This window comes from Anomaloglossus baeobatrachus, chromosome 8 (genome assembly GCF_048569485.1).
Source record: "Anomaloglossus baeobatrachus isolate aAnoBae1 chromosome 8, aAnoBae1.hap1, whole genome shotgun sequence".
NCBI lineage: Eukaryota > Metazoa > Chordata > Amphibia > Anura > Aromobatidae > Anomaloglossus > Anomaloglossus baeobatrachus.
Window position 1 is genome coordinate 207,020,126 of NC_134360.1, and position 24,928 is coordinate 207,045,053.

The 24,928-nt window shown below is 50.3% G+C and overlaps 1 protein-coding gene across 2 annotated transcripts; it reads right to left on the reverse strand.

The window, feature by feature from the left end:
* Positions 1-14: 14 nt before the first annotated feature.
* On the reverse strand, positions 15-24,752 carry CZIB (CXXC motif containing zinc binding protein). Of its 2 annotated transcripts, XM_075320102.1 has the most exons (8): positions 24,674-24,752; positions 13,586-13,669; positions 11,163-11,219; positions 9,744-9,825; positions 9,347-9,378; positions 6,943-7,020; positions 3,318-3,383; positions 15-280 (listed from the first exon to the last, which is right to left on the reverse strand). In XM_075320102.1, exons 1-8 carry the CDS (start codon positions 24,677-24,679, stop codon positions 203-205), a joined length of 483 nt encoding a protein of 160 aa, XP_075176217.1. In that variant the 5' UTR covers positions 24,680-24,752; the 3' UTR covers positions 15-202. The 2 variants fall into 2 exon arrangements, with proteins under 2 accessions (XP_075176217.1, XP_075176218.1); XM_075320103.1 differs by lacking the exon at positions 13,586-13,669 and having other exon boundaries at positions 24,674-24,711.
* Between the last annotated feature and the right edge of the window lie 176 nt (positions 24,753-24,928).

Consider the following 24,928-nt stretch of genomic DNA (forward strand, 5'->3'; position numbering starts at 1 on the left):
AAAACAGCTAAAAGTTGTTTTTGTTTCTTTTTTTACTTTAAATATTTGCAGTAATCACATACATGAGTTATGTACAATAATAACTTGAAGAGGTGAATGTAAAAGCTTTGGCGATGTCCATATTGGATGTGTAACAGAATTTGTGTAATAACTGTTGATCGATCACAATGCTCCTGACAAATTGTCTATAAACAGGCCGATGTTAGCACTTCTTAAACTGATGCGTCACCTCGTAGATCCCCACAGACTCTTGTGCCTTCTCATCATAATCCGTCCAGTCCTGCGGGAGAACAAAGATGGCAAATGGTGAAAGGTATATTTTAAGAATCATTTGACATACAGTGACTAGAGCGAACTCGCAGAAAACCAGGACTGGTTGGTCCCTGCTAAATTTAAAAAAAAAAACAAACAACCTGGATCCGGTCTGGAATCTGTTACCCATATAAGTCTATGGGGACCAGAATCCGAAGAGTAAAAATGTTGGTAGAAGGAATAGGGTGTACTCACCGAAGCTCCAATATGGCGGCAAGCTGCTTCCAGGTCATACTTTCCCTTGTGAAGCCGACTATTAACCCTCATTGAATATTCACTGCTTTCCCCGCCCCCCGGCAGGTGTAATTGGTTGCACTTAAACGCGCCCCCACCCTCAGTGACAGCGTGTCAGCTGACTGCAACCAATCACAGGCGCCAGGATGGCCGGTGGGCGGAGAAAGCATTGCAAATGTCTGCGGGTGAGTATCGTGGTATAAAACCATCAGCGCAGGACCCCCGTATTCTGATACCAGCACAGATAAAGCCCACGACTGCAGCCCCAGCTGTCGGGCTTTATCATGGCTGTGTATCAAAATAGGGCCGGAGACACACACTTGAAATAGCCTCGCATCTCATCCCCCAGCAACCGCACACTCTCCTGACAGGAGCGTGCATCTGTGTGTATTTCTATACGTGCCCTGCTCTACCAATTGGTTGGGGGCCCCTCCGATATAATAGGCATTGCTTATCTTGTGGATAGGTGTAACTTGTTCAAGTCGAACAACCCCCTTACATAAACGATACACAAACTAACATCAGCCAGAGACAATGTTTTAGCACTGAAGGTATTGGCTAGCCTATGTATATGTGATAACCTGTTACATCCTAACCACCGCTATAAAAGGGTTGGTCCCCTCTGTGAAATGAAGCATCATCATGATGGTTTGTGCCTGCTGTGTCTGTCGCTCCCTGCGGTGCAGTCTACATAATGCACAGTGACGCTCTATTATGTGCTCACAACAGTGATCACAGAGCGGTGTATGTACCCAGCATGCAGGAGACTAGCGCCGCCCCGGTGGTGACATCACTGGGCTCCTGCAAGCCAGGTAGATACACTGCTCTGTGACTACTGTTCTGAGCCCATAACAGAGCTTGGCTGTGCACTGAGTAGATCGCACAGTCCAGGGAAAGACACACACAGGAAGGAGGGACAGACAGACACAGGAGAGAGAGAGACACACAGGAAGGAGGGACAGACAGACACAGCGGGGAGGGACAGACACAGGAGAGAGACACAGTGGGGAGGGACAGCGTGGAGGGAGGAATAGACACAGGAAAGAGGGCCAGGTGCAGCAGGCACAAACCAGCCCTTAAAACAACCATCATGATGACTAGTCGTTTCAGAGAGCGGACACAGGTTGCAGTCACCGCCACAGACTCCGACCCTTTGTTGTTTGAGTATCCCAGCATGCATTGGGAGTCTCGATTAGTGATGAGACAGGATAGAGAAGAAACATATAATTGTAGTTAGATAGTCTAGTTAGGGAATAGTAGGAAATTTTAATACAAGTATATTAGAAAGAATCAAAGTATAGCAACAAATAGATAAGGATTTAAATTAAATACATTTACATTTGCTTTCAGACCAACCCTTCAACTATACAGGAAAGTGCAGCAGACTATTATAAGGTAGAGGATTTTTCTTTGTCGCTCCATTGGGAGACCCAGACAATTGGGTGTATAGCTTCTGCCTCCGGAGGCCACACAAAGTATTACACTTAAAAAAGTGTAACCCCTCCCCTCTGCCTATACACCCTCCCGTGGATCACGGGCTCTTCAGTTTTATGTTTTGTGTCTGAGCTCGCAGCGCTGTCATGCAAAGCCCCCTTCCTGGTGTTTCACCAGGATAAGGTGGTTCTGCGTCCGGTCCCGGATTTTCTCCCTAAGGTGGTATCTCCTTTTCATCTCAATCAAGATATCTCCTTTCCTTCATTTTGCCCTAATCCAATTCACCAGTGTGAAAAGGATTTGCACTCTTTGGATCTAGTGAGAGCACTCCGGTTCTACGTGTCTCGCACGGCGCCCCTGCGTCGTTCAGATGCGCTCGTTGTCCTTGTCGTGGGCCAGCGTAAGGGTTCGCAGGCTTCCAAGTCAACCTTGGCTCGGTGGATCAAGGAACCGATTCTTGAGGCCTACCGTACTTCTGGGCTTCCGCTCCCTTCAGGGCTGAAAGCCCATTCTACCAGAGCCGTAGGTGCGTCCTGGGCATTGCGGCACCGGGCTACGGCTCAGCAGGTGTGTCAGGCAGCTACGTGGTCTAGTCTGCACACTTTCACGAAACACTATCAAGTGCATACCTATGCTTCGGCAGACGCCAGTTTAGGTAGGCGAGTCCTTCAGGCGGCGGTTGCCCACCTGTAAGAGGGGGCCGTTGCGGCTCTTTTTATTGAGGTATTCTTTTACCCACCCAGGGACTGCTTTTGGAAGTCCCAATTGTCTGGGTCTCCCAATGGAGCGACAAAGAAGAAGGGAATTTTGTTTACTTACCGTAAATTCCTTTTCTTCTAGCTCCTATTGGGAGACCCAGCACCCGCCCCTGTACCCTTCGGGCTGTTTGTTCTTTTGTGTACACATGTTGTTCATGTTGAATTGTTCTTTTGGTTCATGGTCTTCAGTTCTCCGAACATCCTTCGGATTGAATTTACCCTAGACCAATTTATTAGTTTCCTCCTTCCTGCTTTTGCACCAAAACTGAAGAGCCCGTGATCCACGGGAGGGTATATAGGCAGAGGGGAGGGGTTACACTTTAAGTGTAATACTTTGTGTGGCCTCCGGAGGCAGAAGCTATACACCCAATTGTCTGGGTCTCCCAATAGGAGCTAGAAGAAAAGGAATTTACGGTAAGTAAACAAAATTCCCTTCTTTTTCTGCATTTGCGCTCCATGATGATGATGAACAAATGCCCCCGTTCTCCATCCAGTGTGTCCACTGTGCATCATGCCCCACTCCGGGCTTACATGCGAGGTTCCTACACAATGGCTTTAAGTGTGACCCAAAACACAAACCTTTTCCTCCAGGTTAATGTCATTGAATGGTGTCGCAGTTTCTGCTCCTTCAGCAGCAAATCCGGCCTACAAGAGAATAAGAGAAAGAAGAAAAAGAGCAGTTGTCAATTACAGAAATATATATATTTATTTTACTCTTCCATTCAGTCCTTTTATTAAATCAATCTGCCATCGCCCTTTTACACTAATAATAATGCAATGTGGCCCCCGCAGTGAGCGTGGATGTATCCGCCATTATGTGCATTAATGGATACATGGCGTTGTGTAACTGAATTCGGAGCTATTGATTTGCAATCTGAGTGAGTGTTCCACTTTACATAATAGACAGTAATCAGTTACATCAGACCTGTGCGGTAACAGAGCCCAGACTAATCTGTAATCTAATAAAGAGATTACAGCACATGGACTTAAAAGGTGCAAAAAACTGCAATCACCACTATTCACACAGCAAAAGAGGAGCGGGAACTAGAGATGAGCGAGCACCTAACTATTCGTACTTGCTATACTCCTAACGAGCACTGTCTAATACTCACGTATGTATTCCCAATAGCGAGTGCAATGTAAGTCACTGGGGAAAACTTCGCAATGTAACGAGTAACCCGAATTCCGCACTAATGGCTACTCTCATGAATAGTACAGCATTCAGGTTACTTGTTACATTGCGAGTTTTTCCCCAGTGACTTGCATTGCACACGCTATTCGGAATGAATACGCGAGTATTAGACAGTGCTCGTTATGAGTATAGCAAGTACAAATAGTTATGTACTCGCTCAACTCTAGCGGGAACAGTTTACTAAAAAAAAAAAATATTTGCAGGATCAGCTGACCATCTATTGTGTATACCAAATTTCCCCCAATGTCATCGGAACAAAGAGTTGTGCTTTTGGAGTTTAACAAGACCAATTTTTTATTCCTATGGAACCGGCTGCCAGAATCCCATTCTCCTCTCCCTAATGAAGTGCTAGATAGATGCCGGCTGGACGAGAGGGCAGGGGTGGGAATGTGGTGGGGGGCTACAAGTGACATTAGTAAGTAAGATCTCAGTGCCTCCACCGTTCTGCGCATGCCCTGGCCAGATGACCCAATGTCACCTCTTTCCCATCTAGCCCTGGAGCAGGAAATAGATGGGAGGAGCGGAGCAGGACACCACCGATCATCTGGTCATCTGGCCAGGGCATGCGCAGAACGGTGGAGACAGAGGGGAAAGCGCGGGCACGAGATTATGGGCGGGAGTTTGCTGATGAAAATCACAGCGCCGCCCATAATCTCGTGCCTGTGCAACGTCACCAGCGGTCCCACTGTGCACAGTCCTGCTACAGTGGCACGGCGCATGCGCGAAACCTCGGACGAACTGGGCGGCATCATGAGGTATTTAAATGAGCGTTGGGGGACAGCTTAAAGCGGAAGGTGGGACAGTAACGGACACCAGACAGCCCGCCCCCGTGTACCATTAACAAGATTTTCAAACTGAAAGGTACCACTTTATAAACTATTTATTTCGATCTAGAAGGGGGCAGAATAACTATAGGAACCTTGCTAGAATGCAGCCCAGGAGTTGCAGAAGGGGAATCTTTTAGGTTTAGGGCAAAATTTCTGCTGACAGGTTCCCTTTAACGAAACAAAGGGGAGATTCAGAACCTTCTTGTGTTATCACCCCAGTTACTAATAAGGTATATGTGACTTCTTATCCTAAATAAGGGTATATGCCCACGATCAGGACTCACTGTCTCTTAGACGCAATGAGTCCTCACCTGCAGGGCCGCGAGTCCCCTCCGCAGGAGACCGCAGCTGCTTGTACCCATGATCAAAGTTCAGGGCGCTGCGGTCTCTCGCTTGTTTTTTTCCCTACGGAGCACACATGCGAATCCGCAAACAATTGGCATGCTGTGGTCTGGAAAGTCGCACTGCAGATCAGTGTTTGCTGTGGAAAAAACAAGCACAGTGGGCACGGGATTTCTAGAAATCCTCTCCACTATGCTTGTACTGTACAACACAGTGTTTTGGATGCAGCTGAAGCATGCTGCATGCAAAACGCTGCACACACTGATCATGGGCATGCAGCCTAAGGCCCCCTTCACACGCACGTGTCTCCGGCATGTGCTAGGTCCGTGCCCGCATGTACCGGAGACACGGGCACACGTAAACCCATTAAAATCAATGGGTTTATGTGCACACACGTGTGGAGCATACGTGAGCCCGTGTGCTCCACATGGATGCATGTCCGTTTTCTCCGGCAGCACGAGTGTCACACGGCCCGCATACGGACCACACGGATGTAGTGTGGATGCGGTCCCGTGTGACACGCACCGGAGAAACACGTTTCAGAGAATAAAAAACCAAATCTTTACTCATCTTCTCCTGCCCTCCTGTCTCTGCTGTCACATGCTGCCGACCGCCGCTCATTTAATATTCACTTCACTGCGGCGGAAGCAGCAGCAGAGGGGAGTCGGCAGGACCGGAGACCGAAGATCAGCACCACGGACAGCGATGCCAGGGACAGGTGAGCAGAAAGTTTCCGTTCTCCGTGAGTTATCACAGAGAACACACGTGTGCCATAAACACTGCTCACTGAGGGGAAAACGCTCCTCTGACACGTCCGTGATACACGTGCGTGATTTTCACGGACGTGTGAAGGGGGCCTAAGAGGGATTTTTTTAATCTCCCCCCAAGGATGACATCTGCAAGGAGTTTGTATGTTCTCCCCGTGTTGCGTGGGTTTCCTCCTTTTTCCTTCCACGCTCTAAAGATATACAGATAGGGAATTTAGATTGTGAGTCCTAATGGGCACAGTGATGATAATGTCTGTAAAGCGCTACTGAATATGATGGAGCTATCTGTACAGGCAGAGCATAATATTCTATGTGATGTCACACCTTGCACTCAAATCTGGACATTTACTCTGTAACCTGAATGTTTATCGGCATTTGGACCACAGATCTTAATCTTTTATGAATTCTGCACGTCCAAAACCTGTATTTTTGGAAGCTTTCGTGCATCTCATGTTCTGCTGGCGTCAACACTTTGATGCAAAATTGCACAAAGATGGTGTGAGCTCAGTTTTTCTACCACGGAACTTCAAATCTTCTGCACAGACACGGTCAACAGGTTTTTGCTCTCTCATCTGAGAGCAGCTTAATATAGAGGCAGAGACCTTGATTCCAGCGATGTGTCACTTACTGAGCTGTTGCTGTCAATTTGATAAAACCAATGTTTTCTCTGCTGCAGATCTAGCAGTTATACAGAACTCGTGAATATGCTGGACTACCTGGCAGCACGACAAGTAGTCCTGTAATGATAATTTTATCAAAACTACAGCAAGAAGCTCAGTAAGTGATATTGTTGGTATAAGATCTCTGCCCTTACGGTATGTTGCCCTCAGATTAGGTGGCAAAAACCTGGTGACAGATTCCCTTTAAAATGTAGCCAGCTGGGCTGCCTATGGTCATCACCGACAGAAGCTGGCTGTATATATACAGCTATGCAGAGAGCTCCCTCTAGTGGTGGCTGCAGGCAGCCCGAATATGATTACTGTGCAAATGGTTCAGAGCTCAGTTGTGCAGCGAATTTAGATGACACTGTCGCTTTGTGTCAGCAGGCTGGTAGCGTTATGTAATTAAAATTGTACCTGAGGCTGAAAATCGACCGGCTCCAGACCTCGACACTCAAATTCCACGATAGTCTTAAAACGCTCGCTGTCTTCGGCCTGAATATGATACAGAAATAATACACGATCGACGTGGCTGAGAACATTCAGATGAAGTGGATCCTAATTAAAGCCCCAATTTTTAGACATTTACATTTTTAATTTCATGTTCACCACATTAAAAAGTATATAAACCCACCTGTAAGGCGGCAAAACATCAGGTAGACCACTCAGGATTTAATACTAAAGGGTTATTACTAGCTCAGCCTAACTGACCCCCATACACATTAGATAAAAGTTGACATAGGCAGGATCGGCCGACCGTCGGATCTCCCGAATTTTCCCCAGACAGATCATGTCGGGAGATCTGGCCTCGTGAATTTCAGTGGCTGATCCTTTGGTTCTATGTGGAGAGGCGTCTGGCAGCGCCTCTCTGATAGAGAACATGGGGGCGCTCGGCCGAGCAGTACGTTGGAAGAGATCGCTGCCGGCCGAAATCATCGCTTATCTAACCTGTACACATGGCTGAGATGGGAGTAATTGTGTCCAGCTGCGGCCACGGGAGGACGAGCTGAGCGCAGCTGCATTAGGCTCATTGTGTAACTCCCATAGAAATCAACAGGAGTTAGGGAAACCATGTTTTTATGGGAATTATGGAAAAAGTATAGTGCACTCTGTTCTTTTCATAGTCCCAATTCTCACACGTAGACATGAGATCGAGGTGAGAATACCCTATTAGCACAAAAACGGCTACAATAACTTATAGATAAACTTTCTTACCGGCTTTCTCATCACTTTCCTGTCCAGCTCCACAATATATTACAGTTCTGTGTTGGATTATCAGACTTTCTGGATTATTAGGCTATGTGTGCCCACGGGAGAATAAACCTGCGGATTTATCTGTGGAAAATCCGCAGATTTTCTGGATTTTCCAGATAAATTTCCAGGTTTCAGCATGTACTGACACTCCCCATGTTATTCTATAGGACATGGGGAGTGTCTGTGTACACGCTGCGGATACGTGCGGCTGCGGAATATGCTGCAGATGTCCCGCAGCCGCATGTAATTGCATGTCAATTCCTGCGGAATTACCTGCGGAATTCCCGCTCCTCCACTATGGAGATAGGGCCGGGACTTCCGCAGGTAAGCCGCATGAATGTCCGCAGGTTTACCGCAGATATTTCGCGTACCGATTCTGCGATTCCGGCGAGAAGCTGCGGGAAACCTGCGGCCGTACCTGTGGATATATCCGCAGGTTTAATCTCCCGTGGGCACATAGCCTTAGATGGCAACTTAAAGGAATTGTATTGTAAGGTGTCGTTCATACACCTCCCATACCTAATATATTACGATGTGAAATGACAAATCCAATGTGCGCAGACATCTGTGTGAGCCCCATCCACAACACTTACAATTACATACAGTACAGACCAAAAGTTTGGACACATCTTCTCATCTGTAGAACAACTGTTAGGAGGAGACTTTGTGCAGCAGGCCTTCATGGTAATATAGCTGCTAGGAAACCACTGCTAAGGACAGGCAACAAGCAGAAAAGACTTGTTTGGGCTAAAGAACACAAGGAATGGACATTAGACCAGTGGAAATCTGTGCTTTGGTCTGATGAGTCCAAATTTGAGATCTTTGGATCCAACCAACGTGTCTTTGTGCGATGCAGAAAAGGTGAACGGATGGACTCTACATGGCTGGTTCCCACTGTGAAGCATGGAGGAGGAGGTGTGATGGTGTGGGGGGGCTTTGCTGGTGACACTGTTGGAGATTTATTCAAAATTGAAGGCATACAGAACCAGCATGGCTACCACAGCATCTTGCAGCGGCATGCTATTCCATCCGGTTTGCGTTTAGTTGGACCATCATTTATTTTTCAACAGGATATTGACCCCAAACACACCTCAAGGCTGTGTAAGGGCTATTTGACTAAGAAGGAGAGTGATGGGGTGCTACGCCAGATGACCTGGTCTCCACAGTCACCAGACCTGAACCCAATCGAGATGGTTTGGGGTGAGCTGGACCGCAGAGTGAAGGCAAAAGGGCCAACAAGTGCTAAGCATCTCTGGGAACTCCTTCAAGACTGTTGGAAAATCATTTCCAGTGACTACCTCTTGAAGCTCATCAAGAGAATGCCAAGAGTGTGCAAAGCAGTAATCAAAGCAAAAGGTGGCTACTTTGAAGAACCTAGAAAATAAGACATATTTTCAGTTGTTTCACACTTTTTTAAGTATTTCATTCATAGTTTTGATGCCTTCAATGTGAATCTACAATTTTCAGAGTCCTGAAAATAAAGAAAACTCTTTGAATGAGGAGGTGTGTCCAAACATTTGGACTGTACTGTACTTAATACAACAATTTACTCCTTTAAGTCACTTACATTGTACGGCTGCAGCGAGATTCTCAATATATCTATGAAAAAAAAAAAGCCAGATTATTACATTGTTTGAATATGCAAAGTCCGTTACTAAGTTTTGTGTAACTACCATGAACCGAGTTATTACAGCCTCATTAATTAGCCAGAAGAGCTACATAAAGGGTCTCCAGCCCAGGAGGACCTGGAACATCCGTGCATTACACACCCAGCACTTTGATTTAATAGGAACTGTGTAATGCGTTATTGCTCCTGTAGAGGCGCTGCAGGAGAACAGGACACTCTTTGTAAGTTTCTCCTTGAAATCACAGTTGATTGCTACGGGTCATGGGATTTGTAATAAACTTATTATTCAGATGTAATATAACAATGGGGCTTTGTCCGCCCCTTTAATATCACTCACCTATAGAGTTCTCTCGAGAGCAAAGCTTGCACTTCTGTACCATACTGGCGCTGCCTCGCCCACCTTTTAATGGAACACTGTCCTACAAGACAATGATTGAAAGTAATGATAAAAAATTACCAAGTCATCCACACCCAAAATGTGTACTGTAAATCTAAACCACTCTTAAAGGGCACCTATCAGCACGTTTTTACATATGAGAGTAGCATACCGCTGCGTATGTGGTTGTACCAATGTGAAAATGACATCTTTATTGTAGAGAAATGATTTGCCAGTCAGGAGAAATCTGGGTAGAAGTCATATGTATATCAGGCTGGAAGTGCACAGGGGTGTGTCAGTGTCCTTGGAATATGTCAGTTAAAGGGCATCAGTGCACCTTGGCGGTGTGTTGGGTGCCCTTCGGAGGGGCATGTCGAAGCACCTTAGCTTGGGGGCGTCAGTGCACCTTGGCGGCGTTTCGGTGCCCTTCGGAGGGGCGTTTCGGTGCCCTTTGGAGGAGTGTGTCAGTGCCCTTCGGAGGGGCATATCGGTGCCCTTTGGAGGGGTGTATCGGTGCCCTTTGGAGGGACGTGTCTGTGCCCTTCGGAGGGACGTGTCGTGCCCTTTGGAGGGGCGTATCGGTGCCCTTTGGAAGGGCGTGTCAGTGCCCTTCGGAAGGGCGTATTGGTGCCCTTCGGAGGGGTGTGTTCATGCACTTCGGAGGGGCGTGTTGATGCACTTCAGAGGAAAGGTGTCAGTGCACTTCAAAGGGAAGGTGTCAGTGCACTTCGGGGTAGGGTGTCAGTGCACTTTGTAGGCGTCTCAGTGCACTTCGGGGTAGGGTGTCAGTGCACTTCGGGGTAGGGTGTCAGTGCACTTCAGGTGCATGTCAGGGGACTTTGGGGAGGTGTCAGCGCACTTCGGGGTAGGGTGTCAGTGCACTTCAGCGTCGTGTCAGTGCATTTTGGAGGTGTGTCAGTGAACTTCGGGGGGGGGGGGTGTCAGTGCACTTTGGGGGGGTGGAGGGGCGTGTCCCTGCACGTTCAGCACTGGGTTTCCCTCTTTGAGACCTTTGTCTTAAGTGCAGGAAAAACTGCACACGAAAAAAAATCACAGCATTTTTCAAAAGCAGCAAAATTATTGAGATTCTAAAATGAAAGTCACATACTGCATTTTTTGGAGCTGGGATACTTTTTTTTTTTTTTTAAAACCATATGTTGATTTTTTTATTTTTTTTATCGTCTGCATTTTTTACCCATTCCATTGATGACTAAAAAAAAATGCATAAAAATGTGGATAATGTACATAACATTTGCCCTACAGAAAAAAAGTGCTGCAAAAAAAGCACCGTGTGAACATACCCTAAACATGCTATTTTGCCCCATCTCACTGCCTTTCAGAATTATTACACCAGATGGTCCGGGTGACATTGTCGCTCACCATCAATGTGATATACTGCCATTTGTCCGATACTTCTCCACAGTTTCCGCATTTCAACTATAAAAAGGAGAATGAAAATAAGTGTTATATGATCTGGATGACTGTAGGTCTCCGCATATTGGCTGAAACGTTCCAAGGCATGATGGAAATTGTAGTTCAACAGCTGAAAAGCCTCAATGTGGAGATGACTCACTTCCCTTTGTACATCGTGACAGGGAACAGGTACAAGGAGAACAAGACACTTGTCTTGGATCTTGAATCTTATATTTAAAACTTTTTAGACAAAGGTCTTCATTCTGCAACGGCCAAAGCATGCCACGTGTGATAGGTAATCTACTGGAGCGTCTACTCTCCGCAAATACAGGCGGACATTAAAGGGAATCTCTCAGCAGGCTTTTTGCTATGTAATCTGAATGCAGCATGACGTAGGGGCATGAGAAGGAGCGCAGGTGCGTTTTGGACCACAGCAGCTACATTCAATTATATGGGGCTGCACTTGTCTGAATGACCGGGACGGAAAAAAATATGATTCCTTATTGTCAGATTCAATGAGAGTCCCAGAGGTTGGATCATTAAAGAGAAGCGACCACCAGAATTTTCCTATATGAACTAAAGCCAGTGCTATACTGGTGCTATCATGCTGATTCTATACATACCTTTAGTTGTGAGATCGGAAATATACTTTCTGAAATACAGGCAAGTAAAGTTTGTGAAATGCACTGTTATTTGATGAGAGGTGCAACGGAATATCTAGTAGGAGGGTCGGGTTTTGCTAGTTATTCCGACCCCTGTCTGCTGCCTGTCCTTCCTCCCCCCTGTCTCTGTTATTACAGGGGGAGGAAGGACAGGAGGAGGAAGGATAACCAGGCGTACAGGGGGGAGGAATGACAGACAGGGACAGGGGCGAGAATAACTAGCAAAACTTGACTCACCTATTAGATATTCTGTTGCACCTCTCATCAAATAACAGTGAATTTTACAAACTATACATCCGATCTCACAACTAAAGGTATGTTATAGAATCAGCATGATAGTGCCAGTATAGCACTGGCTTTAGCTTATATAGGAAAGTCCTGGTGGTTGGTCATCTTTAAAGGGGTATTCTGGTAGCAACAAGTTATCACTTATCCACAGAATAAGCAAAAACCTTTAGATTAGTAGGGGTCATACTGCTAGGTACCCCAAAGGAACATCAAAAAGTGACACTATATTTACAGTGCACATTCCTAACCTCCACCCCATTCATTTTCTATAGGACTGCTGAAGATAACCAAATACAGTCTCATAGAGAATGAAGAGAGCAAACACTGGTGCGCCCGCGGCAGTACAAACACCGATGCGCCCGCGGCAGTACAAACATCGATGCGCACGTGGCAGTACAAACACCGGTGCGCACGCGGCAGTACAAACACCGGTGCGCACGCGGCAGTACAAACACCGGTGCGCACGCGGCAGTACAAACACCGGTGCGCACGCGGCAGTACAAACACCGGTGCGCACGCGGCAGTGTAAACATTGGTGCGCACGCGGCAGTGCAAACACCGTTGCGAACGCGGCAGTGCAAACACCTCTATGCACACGGCAGTGCAAACACCATTGCGAACGCGGCAGTGCAAACACCTCTATGCACACGGCAGTGTAAACACCGGTTCGCACGAGGCAGTGCAAACACCGGTGCGAACGCGGCAATGCAAACACCGGTGCGCACGCGGAAGTGGAAACACCTCTATGCACACAGCAGTGCAAACACCGGTTCGCATTAGGCAGTGCAGACCGCGGTGCGCACGAGGCAGTGCAAACACAGGTGCGAACGCGGCAGTGCAAACACCGGTGCGCACACGGCAGTGCAAACACCTCTATGCACACAGCAGTGCAAACACCGGTTCGCATTAGGCAGTGCAGACCGCGGTGCGCACGAGGCAGTGCAAACACAGGTGCGAACGAGGCAGTGCAAACACCGGTGCGAACGAGGCAGTGCAAACACAGGTACGAACGAGGCAGTGCAAACACCGGTGCGAACGCAGAAGTGCAGGCACCGGTGCGAACGCGGCAGTGCAGGCACCGATGCGAACGCGGCAGTGCAAACACTGGCACGCACGGTAGTGTAAACACTGGCACGCACGGTAGTGTAAACACTGGCACGCACGGTAGTGTAAACACTGGTGCACACATGGCAGTGCAAACACTGACACGCACGGTAGTACAAACAATATTGCACACACGGCACTACAAACATTGGCGCACACATGGCAGCACCATGGAGCAGCCGTTCAGCAGAATCGTGAGCACAGATTGCTCCCACAGTAGTGCCCACGTATCTATTCCATAAGGCCGCAGTGATGAATTCCTGTATCCAAACATGGAGGAGTCTACACATAAACCCAAACTCACCATTACATACAGTAACATGGAGATCCTCTCACCTTTAGGAACCAGCAGAAATCATCGCCCACCGGCCGCAGCCTCGTGATGTTTTCTAGATTGGCCTTCAGCTGTAACGCAAACTTCTACAAATGCCCAAAAGAGAAAACGGCGAAGACTTCATGATGTCAGAGTTCACTTCCCTCACAAGTCCATTGTAGACGAATGCTGGGATTTGTAGTATCACAGCAGCGGAAAAGATAACACGGGGCCGACCCCTGGCATATATTAAAGGGGATGGTCAGGATTAGAAAACATGGCTGCTTTCTGTCAGAAGCTATCCCCAGCACCTGGTGATGGGATGTGTGAGGTACTGCAGCTCAGCACCATGCATGTCAACACCAGACAACCCAGGGTCAGAGGTGGCGCTGATTTGGAAAAAAAAAATCCATATTTTTCTAATCCTGGACAAAACCCTTTAACAGAACACACTGCACCATAGCTCGGCAGACTCTAGATAATTTTTAAGGACACCCCGGCGTGAAGTCTGTTAGATCTCTCATGTGCCAATGAATGTGGGTTATATATAGAGATATCGCTCCTAAAGTAGGAAAATGGCACACAGCTGCACCTATCCATACCAGATGAATAGACTTTTCTAACTTTAGGACACCTTTTAAAAATTTGGTCCAACTTTTTAATGAAACATGACAAACGGTTATTCCTCCCCCCAAAAAAGTAACTTATCCCTTGTCCTTGGGATCAGGGAAAACTTGCTGATCAACAGTCAAAACCCCAGCCATCCTGAGAACTGAGCTCTGCAGCCTTATCCTGAATGGTACGGTGGTGCGCATGCTCGGCCTCCATGGAAATAGACGAGCGCTGTACTTGGATGAATGGAGATCGAGCATGTGCATCTCCTTCAGGATAGGGCTGCAGAGCCCTGTGCTCAGAATTGCCATGGGTCCCAGTGGTTGGACACCCACCAATTAGTAAGTTATCTCAAATCCATTAACCTGAGGTGAGGTCACTCAGTTCAATGAAGTCACCTGAGGTCAGGTTACCTGCAATAACAGGTGTAGGACCATAGGAACTTCCAGCTGTGACCGCAAATAACCTAAGTGATGTCACTGCTCACTGCTGTGGCTCAGTCATTTTCTGCCTGAAGCTCACAGAGGGTGGTCATGATCTATGCCTCAGAGCAGTGACTTCAGATGTAGCAGAGCTGGAATCGTCGTGGGACCTTGTGTGGATTACGTCGGACCTGGGTGTTTTGGGGGTTACTAAACGGGCGAAAGAGGTGGGTTTTTGTATTTTATTTTAAAAAATGGATTGTTTCGGTGTTTGTGTTTCTTTCTTTTTACTTACACATTAGTAATGGGGGGGGGGGTGTCTCATAACTAATCTAGGGCTTATTGGCAGCTGTGGGCTGTTATTAACTCCTTTGTTACCATGATTGCTACCACACCAGGGCAAAAGGGATGAGCCAAGTAAAGTGCCAGGATTGTCGCATCTAATGGATTCGACAATCCTGGGTGGCTTCAGGTTGCTATTTGTAGGCTGGCGGTCCCAATAACTATGAGTCTCCCCAGCCTAAGAATATCAGCTCCCAGCTGTTGGGCATTATCGTGGCTGAGTATCAAAATTGAAGTTGGACCGTGTGAGGCAAATCCCGGGATATGAAGATGAATTATGACTCCAGTCATAATCCCTCATCACTCCCTGGCAGTGCCCCCTCCCTTCTTGTTCTCAGTGTTCCACTTACACCTCCATGGCCATGTCCTGTGATATGGAAATTAGGTGGCTTGGGGACAATGGACACAGGATGACTCCCTGCCGTGACCCTGTAGTGGGGGCTGCTAGCTAGTTAGCAAGGCTATGGAAATAGCCAGACAGAACGACTCCAGTAAAAAATGGTTCATATCTCGCAAGCCATATTTCCGATAAATACGGCAACCATAAAAATGGTGTCTCCGCATGCGGACGATGCTGGCACACCCTTTTTATGGGAGCAGGACATTGGGAAATGCCCCAGGCGTGATATCAGCCAATGGGGAACTGGCAGGCAGGTCATGAGTCCCCTCGTTCTGTAGCTAAATTCATAACTGTCACAATGAGAGCATTGGCGTCCGCCTACGACGCTCCCAGGCAAAGTTATGGCCCATATTCCATGTTGTGGATTGTCCATAGCTCCAGCCAGGGGTGGAGCAGTGCTCCCTCTGAGGTCACGAAGGTAGGAGGGGACCTGGATTTGCCCAGGTTGATAACCCTACTTCGGCCATTTTCCAGTGTTCTTTTCGCTGGGGGCACGTGTAGGAAACATCTGTGGGAAGGATCCTAGAAACCTGGGTACAGCGCCCCCCTGTGGCCAGACGCAACAAGGTAACTGCTGGAACTGTGTATGCCTGTTTGTAACCCATGCTTTGATTGTAACTGTACTCTGACATATGTATATTCTGTAGATTCCCTATTGTATATATTGTAGTTCTAGTGTGCTTTAGGCTGATTAAATTATATAATTAATCTTGGGCTGTTCTGTTATCTCGATCTTGAATCCCACGTCTGTGTGTTCGGCTAATAGTTACCGTGAAGCGGTTGGTGGCAGCGAGTTTGTGCCAAGGATTATTGTGGGGAGGCCAGTGAGATTCGGGGAGATTTTATATATTCCGCCCGCGGAGGTCGGGGGAATATATACCCTACTCTCACCGGGGACCCTTCAATAATCGGCATAAGTAGTATAGCGGCCTCCTTGCTTATTGTCGGGCAATTCCATAATTGGCCTGACTATAAGAGGGGCGCTAGAGAGCGCGTCACGTGCTCTGTCTGTCGGTCGGGAGGTATAAAGGAGGGGTGACCCCCACTTGTTACCCCCCGATTGTGACGTACTGGTAGCCAGCGCGGGGGATTTCTGAGTGACCCCCCCGGTGGTTTGTGACATATTGGTGGCAGCGGTGGGATCGAGATAATAGTGTGTGTGAGTGTGAGACCCATACTCCCAGACACTAAAGACTGCCTGCAGCAGCTGTGGCTGCTGGGGTCTTCAGACTAGCTCAACACTAGAGTGTCAGAGTGCAGATACTGTAAGGTGTGTGGAGGCATCAGGTGTCAGTTCTGTGTCAGTGACCAAAAGTCTGCAAGAATGGCTGATGGCACCAGGAGCAGAGCTATGCAACTGGCCAATGCTAAGGCAGGAGCCGAAGAGAGGGAGGACGGTGCTGTGGACAGCAATGAGGAGGTTGCCCACGAGTCCTCCAGGAGCTCGACGCCAGAAAACCGTTCTGCCGAGGACATTGCGCAACCTGGCACTGCTGGACAAGATGAGGAGGAGCTCACCCAAGGTTCCTCAACGAGCCAGATGCCAGCCCTCCGCTCTGAAAGGGACAGTGAATCGCCTAGCTCTGCAGCGTGCCGCAGATCACCACGTGCCATTCCACCGAGCCTGGGAGGCTCGGATAGCCTTCTTCAAATGGCTATGGCCCTTCTCCAGGCTGGAGACCAGAAGGGCTACAAGGAACTCCTGGCAGAGCGCAGGGCAGAGCGGCAGGCAGCGCGTGACGCTGAGGCTGCGGAGCGGCACGCAGAGCGTGAGGCTGCGGAGCGAGAGCGGCAGGCAGCGCGTGAAGAGCGAGAGCGACAGGCAGACCGTGACTACCAGCTGCAGCTAGCTCAGCTCCGGCCCTCATCAGCCACATGTGACCTTCGAGACACCAAACTTCCAAAGGTCCGTGTTGAGGACTTCCCAGTGCTGGAGAAGGATGGAGACTTGGACTCTTTCTTGACTGCTTTTGAACGGACTTGCTTGCAGCACCATCTGGACAAGGACCAGTGGGCCAAATACCTGACCCCCCGTTTAAGGGGTAAGGCCCTGGATATCCTTGGGGACTTGCCTGCTGAGGCAGATCAGGGCTACGACACCATCAAGCGGGCCCTGATCCAACAGTACAACCTCACTCCAGAGTCCTACCGCAAGAAGTTCCGGAGCCTACAGAAGGGACCAAAGGACTCCTGGGCTGACCACCGGCGGGCACTTGCCCGAGCTGCCGACCACTGGACCCAAGGCCTGCAGCTTTCCACCGGACCGGAGATCCTGGACTTGTTCATCACGGAGCAACTCTTGTGGAACTGCCCTGAGGATCTCCGCCAGTTCATCCGAGACCAGAAGCCAAAGGGGTCCACGGCTACAGCTGCCCTTGCCGATGACTACACCAACAACCGGGCCCCTGAGGCCAGGAGAGCGGCCACCAGCAGCACCTGGAGAGGGGGTAAGATGAATTCTGCGACTGCCCCACCTGCCCCTAGACTGCAGGGGGTGTCCCCCTCAACTCCCCTCTCCAGGCCCGTGGCGGAACCAAGACGGTGCCACCAGTGCAACCTACCTGGACACTTCAAGGCCATGTGCCCTCAGCGTCCCAAGGCCCCGGCTCCGTCCCCGTCCCAAGGGCCGCCCAAGGTGTATTGTGTGGGTGGGGGTGGTGGTAGGTCCCTGGACAGCTTCCAACCTGTCACCGTCGGCCGGTCTGTGACCATAGGACTGCGAGACAGCGCCTCGGAGGTGACTCTGGTGCGGCCTGAGATGGTGTCCCCCCAAGACTTGATCCCTGGAAAAACCCTCGCTGTCTCCGGGATTGGAGGCACTGACCCGGCGCTGCCTGTTGCTGACATTTATGTGGACTGGGGCGCAGGGCGGGGGGTGAGGGAGGTGGGGGTAACTGATCGGATCCCTGCAAACGTGCTACTTGGGACAGATTTGGGGCAGATAACCTCCCAGTTTGGGCCCCCCCCAAGGGCTGAACCTTCAGCCCGTACTGACATGACTCCTAACAATGTTAATGTGTTATCTATGAATGATGTAAGGGAGGAGGGAGTGAACTCTGATATTTCTGCTTGCATAGACACCATAGACACACACTCAGCTGCAGCTGTGACAGGGGAGGGGGTCAGAGAAAGGTGTGACAATGCCTCTACAAGTAACCAGCCTGTGAGCTGGGATCTGTTGCCCTCTGCAGGGATAAGCAGAGAGCAGGGTGCTGCAGGGGGAGGACCAGTGTGTGGGGTGGGGGCTACCACAGCAAATGTGGGGTCCCCAGAGATTTCACAGCGGGGTTCTGTTGCTGCAGGAGGGGAACAGGCAGGTGAGATTGGGGCCGGTCCAGGAGCGGAAGTGCTCCCAGGTAAGATCTCGGTGCATGGTTCCCCCACAACCGGGGTGTCAGGAAGCCAGGTAGGTCTGCCTGAACCGGCGACTTGGTCAGGAACGGAGGAGGAGCAGGCACGACCCACGGTCGCAGCGGCTGTGGCCGCTGTCACCCGCAGTGGGAGTGCTGGAAGCCAAGGGGCCTCCCGGAGGTCCGATAGCTCTTCCCCTTCTGACCAAGTGGCAGCCGAGTCAGGTGGAGGCCAGGACACAGGTCCCGGGGTACTGACTGAAGATGTGACAGTCTCGTCGATTCTGGCCACATCTAGTCAGGGGTTTCAGGCAGCGTTAGAAGCTGACGACAGCCTGAAAGCTCTTAAGGAGCAGGCGGCACAGCCTCCCTCGGACTCGGACCCGGAGCGAGTGGTCTGGGACCAAGGACGGCTGTACCGGGCCACGGTCCAGCAGGGTTCACCGGAGGCGTGGCCCAGGGACCGACAGTTGGTGGTACCCTATCCGTTCCGGACGGAGTTGTTGCGGATCGCACATGAGATTCCGATGGCCGGACACCTAGGGATCGCTAAGACCAAGGCCAGGTTAAACCAGCATTTCTACTGGCCAAAAATGGGGGCCGATGTGGCTGCCTACTGCCGTTCGTGTGAAACCTGTCAGAGAGTGGGGAAGGCGGGGCCACGCCCCAAAGCCCCACTGGTATCTCTGCCAATCATCGATGAGCCTTTCAGGAGGGTGGCTGTGGATCTGGTCGGCCCGCTGGCCATCCCCAGCAGCTCCGGGAAACGCTTCATACTGACGGTAGTGGACTATGCCACCCGGTACCCAGAAGCAGTGGCCTTGTCGTCCATTCGGGCTGACAAGGTGGCCACCGCATTGCTGGAGATTTTCTCCCGAGTGGGTTTTCCCCAGGAAATGCTCACTGACCGGGGGACCCAATTCATGTCCCAGCTGATGGAGGCCCTCTGTAAGCAAGTCCAGGTGCGACATCTGGTGGCCAGCCCGTACCATCCACAGACTAATGGCCTGTGCGAGCGGTTCAATGGCACCTTAAAGCAGATGCTTAAGATGTTGGTCGACTCCCATGGGCGTGACTGGGAGCGGTATCTCCCACACCTGTTATTTGCTTACCGGGAGGTTCCACAGGCCTCAACAGGATTCTCACCGTTTGAGCTCCTGTACGGGCGACGTGTGCGGGGCCCCCTGGCTCTGGTGAAAGAGGCTTGGGAAGGGGATTTGGCCACCCCTGGAGTGTCGGTTATCGAGTATGTCATGCGCTTCCGGGACAAAATGCAGGCCTTGACGCAACTGGTACACGACAATATGGCTCAAGCCCAGGCCGATCAGAAGCGTTGGTACGACCAGAACGCTTGTGAGAGGACCTACCAAGTGGGTCAAAAGGTGTGGGTACTGGTCCCCGTACCACAGGACAAGCTTCAGGCAGCCTGGGAAGGCCCATACCTCGTGTACCAGCAGCTCAACCCTGTGACGTACCTGGTCACCCTGGACCCTGCCCGTGGAAGGCGGAAGCCCTTCCATGTGAACATGATGAAGGCACATCATGAGCGGGAGGCATGTGCGCTCCCCGTGTGCAACCTGCCCGAGGAGGGAGAAGCGGAAACCCTCTTGGATATGCTAGCCCAGGTTAGGGCAGGCGGATCCATTGAGGATGTGGAGGTTGGCCACCAGCTCTTGGAAGACCAACGGTCCCAGCTGTGGGCCACCCTCCTCCCCTTCCGGGGGTTGTTTACCAACCAGCCCGGAAGGACTGACTTGGCTGTCCATCACGTGGACACTGGGGATCATCCCCCGATCCGGCGTTCAGCATATCGGGTCTCCCTGGAGGTGCAGCAACACATGCGCCAGGAGATTGACGAGATGCTGAAGCTGGGGGTGATCCAGGCATCCAACAGCGCTTGGGCCTCGCCTGTAGTCCTCGTCCCTAAGAAGGACCGAACCACTCGGTTCTGCGTGGACTACAGGGGGCTCAATGCGGTCACGGTCGCCGATGCGTACCCAATGCCACGCATCGATGACCTGCTCGATCAGTTGGCCGGGGCTCAGTACCTGACCATCATGGATCTGAGCCGGGGATATTGGCAGATCCCCCTGACTCGCAAGGCCAGGGAACGCTCTGCCTTTATTACCCCATTTGGACTGTACGAGTCCACGGTGATGCCATTCGGGATGAGGAATGCCCCTGCCACTTTCCAGCGGATGGTCAACACCCTGCTCAAGGGACTTGAAGGGTACGCGGCCGCGTACCTGGATGACATTGCCGTCTTCAGTCCCACCTGGGAGGACCACCTAGAGCATCTAGCACAGGTGCTCAGGCGGATCCACCGGGCAGGTTTGACCATCAAGCCGGGGAAGTGTCAGCTGGCCATGAGCGAGGTCCAGTACCTCGGTCACCGGGTAGGTGGGAGAACACTGAAGCCCGAGCCTGAGAAAGTGGAAGCCATCGCATCCTGGCCCACCCCCAGGACCAAGAAGCAGGTGATGTCCTTCTTGGGGACCGCTGGGTACTATAGGAGGTTTGTTCCATGCTATAGTAGCCTGGCAAAGCCCTTGACGGACCTCACCAAGAAGAAGCTGCCCTCTGCAGTCGATTGGACAATGGACTGCGAGACAGCCTTCCGGGCCCTAAAGGACGCCCTGTCCAGCCCGCCCGTGCTACAGGCAGCCGACTTCACGCGGCCGTTTGTAGTACAGACCGACGCCAGTGACTTCGGCCTCGGTGCGGTGCTCAGCCAGGTGGACTCTGCGAGCCAAGAGCACCCAGTCTTGTACCTGAGCAGGAAGCTGTTACCAAGGGAAGTTGCCTATTCCACGATGGAGAAGGAGTGCCTGGCCATAGTGTGGGCCCTGCAGCGTCTGCAACCCTATCTATACGGGCGCCACTTCATCGTGGAGACGGACCACAATCCCCTCAGCTGGTTGCACACCGTCTCTGGGACGAATGGGCGATTGTTGCGATGGAGCCTTGCGCTCCAGCAATACAACTTCACCATTCGCCACAAAAGGGGCCGTGACCACGGTAACGCAGACGGGCTGTCCCGACAAGGAGAGGTCGCGGACGGGCGCACGGGGGAACACCGGAGTGTGCTGCCCCCTAGCGCCCTCAAAAGGGGGGAGGTGTGAGGCAAATCCCGGGATATGAAGATGAATTATGACTCCAGTCATAATCCCTCATCACTCCCTGGCAGTGCCCCCTCCCTTCTTGTTCTCAGTGTTCCACTTACACCTCCATGGCCATGTCCTGTGATATGGAAATTAGGTGGCTTGGGGACAATGGACACAGGATGACTCCCTGCCGTGACCCTGTAGTGGGGGCTGCTAGCTAGTTAGCAAGGCTATGGAAATAGCCAGACAGAACGACTCCAGTAAAAAATGGTTCATATCTCGCAAGCCATATTTCCGATAAATACGGCAACCATAAAAATGGTGTCTCCGCATGCGGACGATGCTGGCACACCCTTTTTATGGGAGCAGGACATTGGGAAATGCCCCAGGCGTGATATCAGCCAATGGGGAACTGGCAGGCAGGTCATGAGTCCCCTCGTTCTGTAGCTAAATTCATAACTGTCACAATGAGAGCATTGGCGTCCGCCTACGACGCTCCCAGGCAAAGTTATGGCCCATATTCCATGTTGTGGATTGTCCATAGCTCCAGCCAGGGGTGGAGCAGTGCTCCCTCTGAGGTCACGAAGGTAGGAGGGGACCTGGATTTGCCCAGGTTGATAACCCTACTTCGGCCATTTTCCAGTGTTCTTTCGCTGGGGGGCACGTGTAGGAAACATCTGTGGGAAGGATCCTAGAAACCTGGGTACAGCGCCCCCCTGTGGCCAGACGCAACAAGGTAACTGCTGGAACTGTGTATGCCTGTTTGTAACCCATGCTTTGATTGTAACTGTACTCTGACATATGTATATTCTGTAGATTCCCTATTGTATATATTGTAGTTCTAGTGTGCTTTAGGCTGATTAAATTATATAATTAATCTTGGGCTGTTCTGTTATCTCGATCTTGAATCCCACGTCTGTGTGTTCGGCTAATAGTTACCGTGAAGCGGTTGGTGGCAGCGAGTTTGTGCCAAGGATTATTGTGGGGAGGCCAGTGAGATTCGGGGAGATTTTATATATTCCGCCCGCGGAGGTCGGGGGAATATATACCCTACTCTCACCGGGGACCCTTCAATAATCGGCATAAGTAGTATAGCGGCCTCCTTGCTTATTGTCGGGCAATTCCATAATTGGCCTGACTATAAGAGGGGCGCTAGAGAGCGCGTCACGTGCTCTGTCTGTCGGTCGGGAGGTATAAAGGAGGGGTGACCCCCACTTGTTACCCCCCGATTGTGACGCACTGGTAGCCAGCGCGGGGGATTTCTGAGTGACCCCCCCGGTGGTTTGTGACAGACCGCATACTGGTTTTTTTATATTATTTATTTAAATAATTTTTAAAAAGCTGCATGCAGTTCCTCTTATTTTATACACAGCCAAGATAAGTGCACAGCTGGGGGCTGCAGCCTGTAGCTGTATACTTTATTATGGCTGGGTATTGGGTATCATAATATGGGGGAACCCTACCCAATTTTTTTATTTACTTTTACAGCAATAGAGACGTGCACACACAGTGTCTCTGACTGAAAGTAGTGAGACGCTGTCACACAGGGTGGGGGCGCGCCTAACTTCAAATAAATCAGAGACGCAGTGACTGCGGTGGGAAGGGGAAGCAGTGCATATGTATGAGGTTAATGAGCGGCCCCTGAAGTAGCGTTACAGACTCGGTAAGTATAACGCACCTGCTCCAATCCCCTTATCCTTTTTACCGCCATTTTTAAGCTCCTTATTCGGGTCCCCATAGACTTACATGGGGACAAACTTCTGGTTAAAGAACAGAGGTTTTTTTTTAAACCCGGTTGGACCCGTCGATCCCGGGTATCTGTGAGTCCACCCATCACTATTCCTAACCCTTTAAACTGTTCCTTAAAGAGGTTTTCCACTACTTTATCATTGGTGTACCCTTGGGATAGGTCATCAATGTCAGATTGGACAGGGTCTGACGCCCCACGCGTCGGCCGATCAGCTGTTCTCATAGACGGCTGGAAATGCTCAGTTCCGGGGCTGCTCCATCTTCTGATAGCGGCCATGGCAGGATACTGCACATCCGCCTCCCATTCTAATCAATAGAAGACGAAGTGCAGTACCCGGCAGTGGCCGCTATCGGAAGATGGGGCAGCTCCGGAACTGAGCATTTACGGCCGCCTGCTGCCACCACTAACATCTGATCTGCAGGGGGTACCGGGTGTTAGACCCCGGCCGATCAGACATTGATCACCTATCCTAAGGATAGACCATCAATGTAAAAGCAGTGAACCCCTTTAACGCCATGGCAGCATGTGTTGCGCAACATCATTTCTCAGATGACGGCACCGTCACATAATGGGCTCAAATGGAGCCCAAAGGACCCTAGTGACTGCAATATAATTTGCATTCTGAACTATTCTTCCCATTATAGTCCTGGAAGTCATCCCAACCTGCGCCCCTCCAGCTGCTGCAAAACTACAACTCCCAGCATGCCCAGGCAGTGACATACAAACAGAGCATACAGGGAGTAGTCATTTTCATCGGTTGAGGGGACCACAATTCCTTCTAAGGGGGGCACACACATTATTTGGGTGTGAGTGTACCTTTAGAAAGTGAAACACTGCAACTCCCAGCATGCCTTGGAGGTATGTAACTACCAAGGTATAATGGGAGCTGTAGTTTTGTATCAGCAGGGCAATAACAAATCCTATAGAATGGGCACTACTATGTATACATACATATATGCATATACATAGTAGTGTCCATTCAATAGGATTTGCTATTGCCCTGCAGAGTATATCTTTCGGCTCTAGTGTATCATGCCGTTATATTTAACCCTCCAGCTTCCAGCAGACTTGTAATACCAGTCAGTGACATGCAATTCCTCTGCAGCCATTAAAACTTAATCGAGAACTTACCACCATGACGTCACGGGGCTGCTCGCTTTACGGCAAAGCAAGGAAATCTACCCACGACAGCAGCGTCACGTGACCCAGGTCTGACGCAGAATAAGCTGCAGGGTTTGTCGCCCAAAAGATGGTAAAGTGTCGCCATCTGCTGGTAGCTGCCTGTTACTTCACCCAAAACTTCGAGGTATCAATAATTTCAGCAGTGAAGATTTTATGCATTCGGCAACTGAGTACTGAGAAATAGCCAAGGAGAATGGAGCAAGG

Excerpts from the sequence above, each read along its gene's own strand:
- CZIB (XM_075320102.1), bottom strand. Across the intron at positions 9,826-11,162 it reads GGCAGTATATCACATTGATG|GACAGTGTTCCATTAAAAGG; the intron begins GTGAGCGACAAT and ends ATTGTCTTGTAG. Across the intron at positions 281-3,317 it reads ACATTAACCTGGAGGAAAAG|GACTGGACGGATTATGATGA; the intron begins GTTTGTGTTTTG and ends GTTCTCCCGCAG.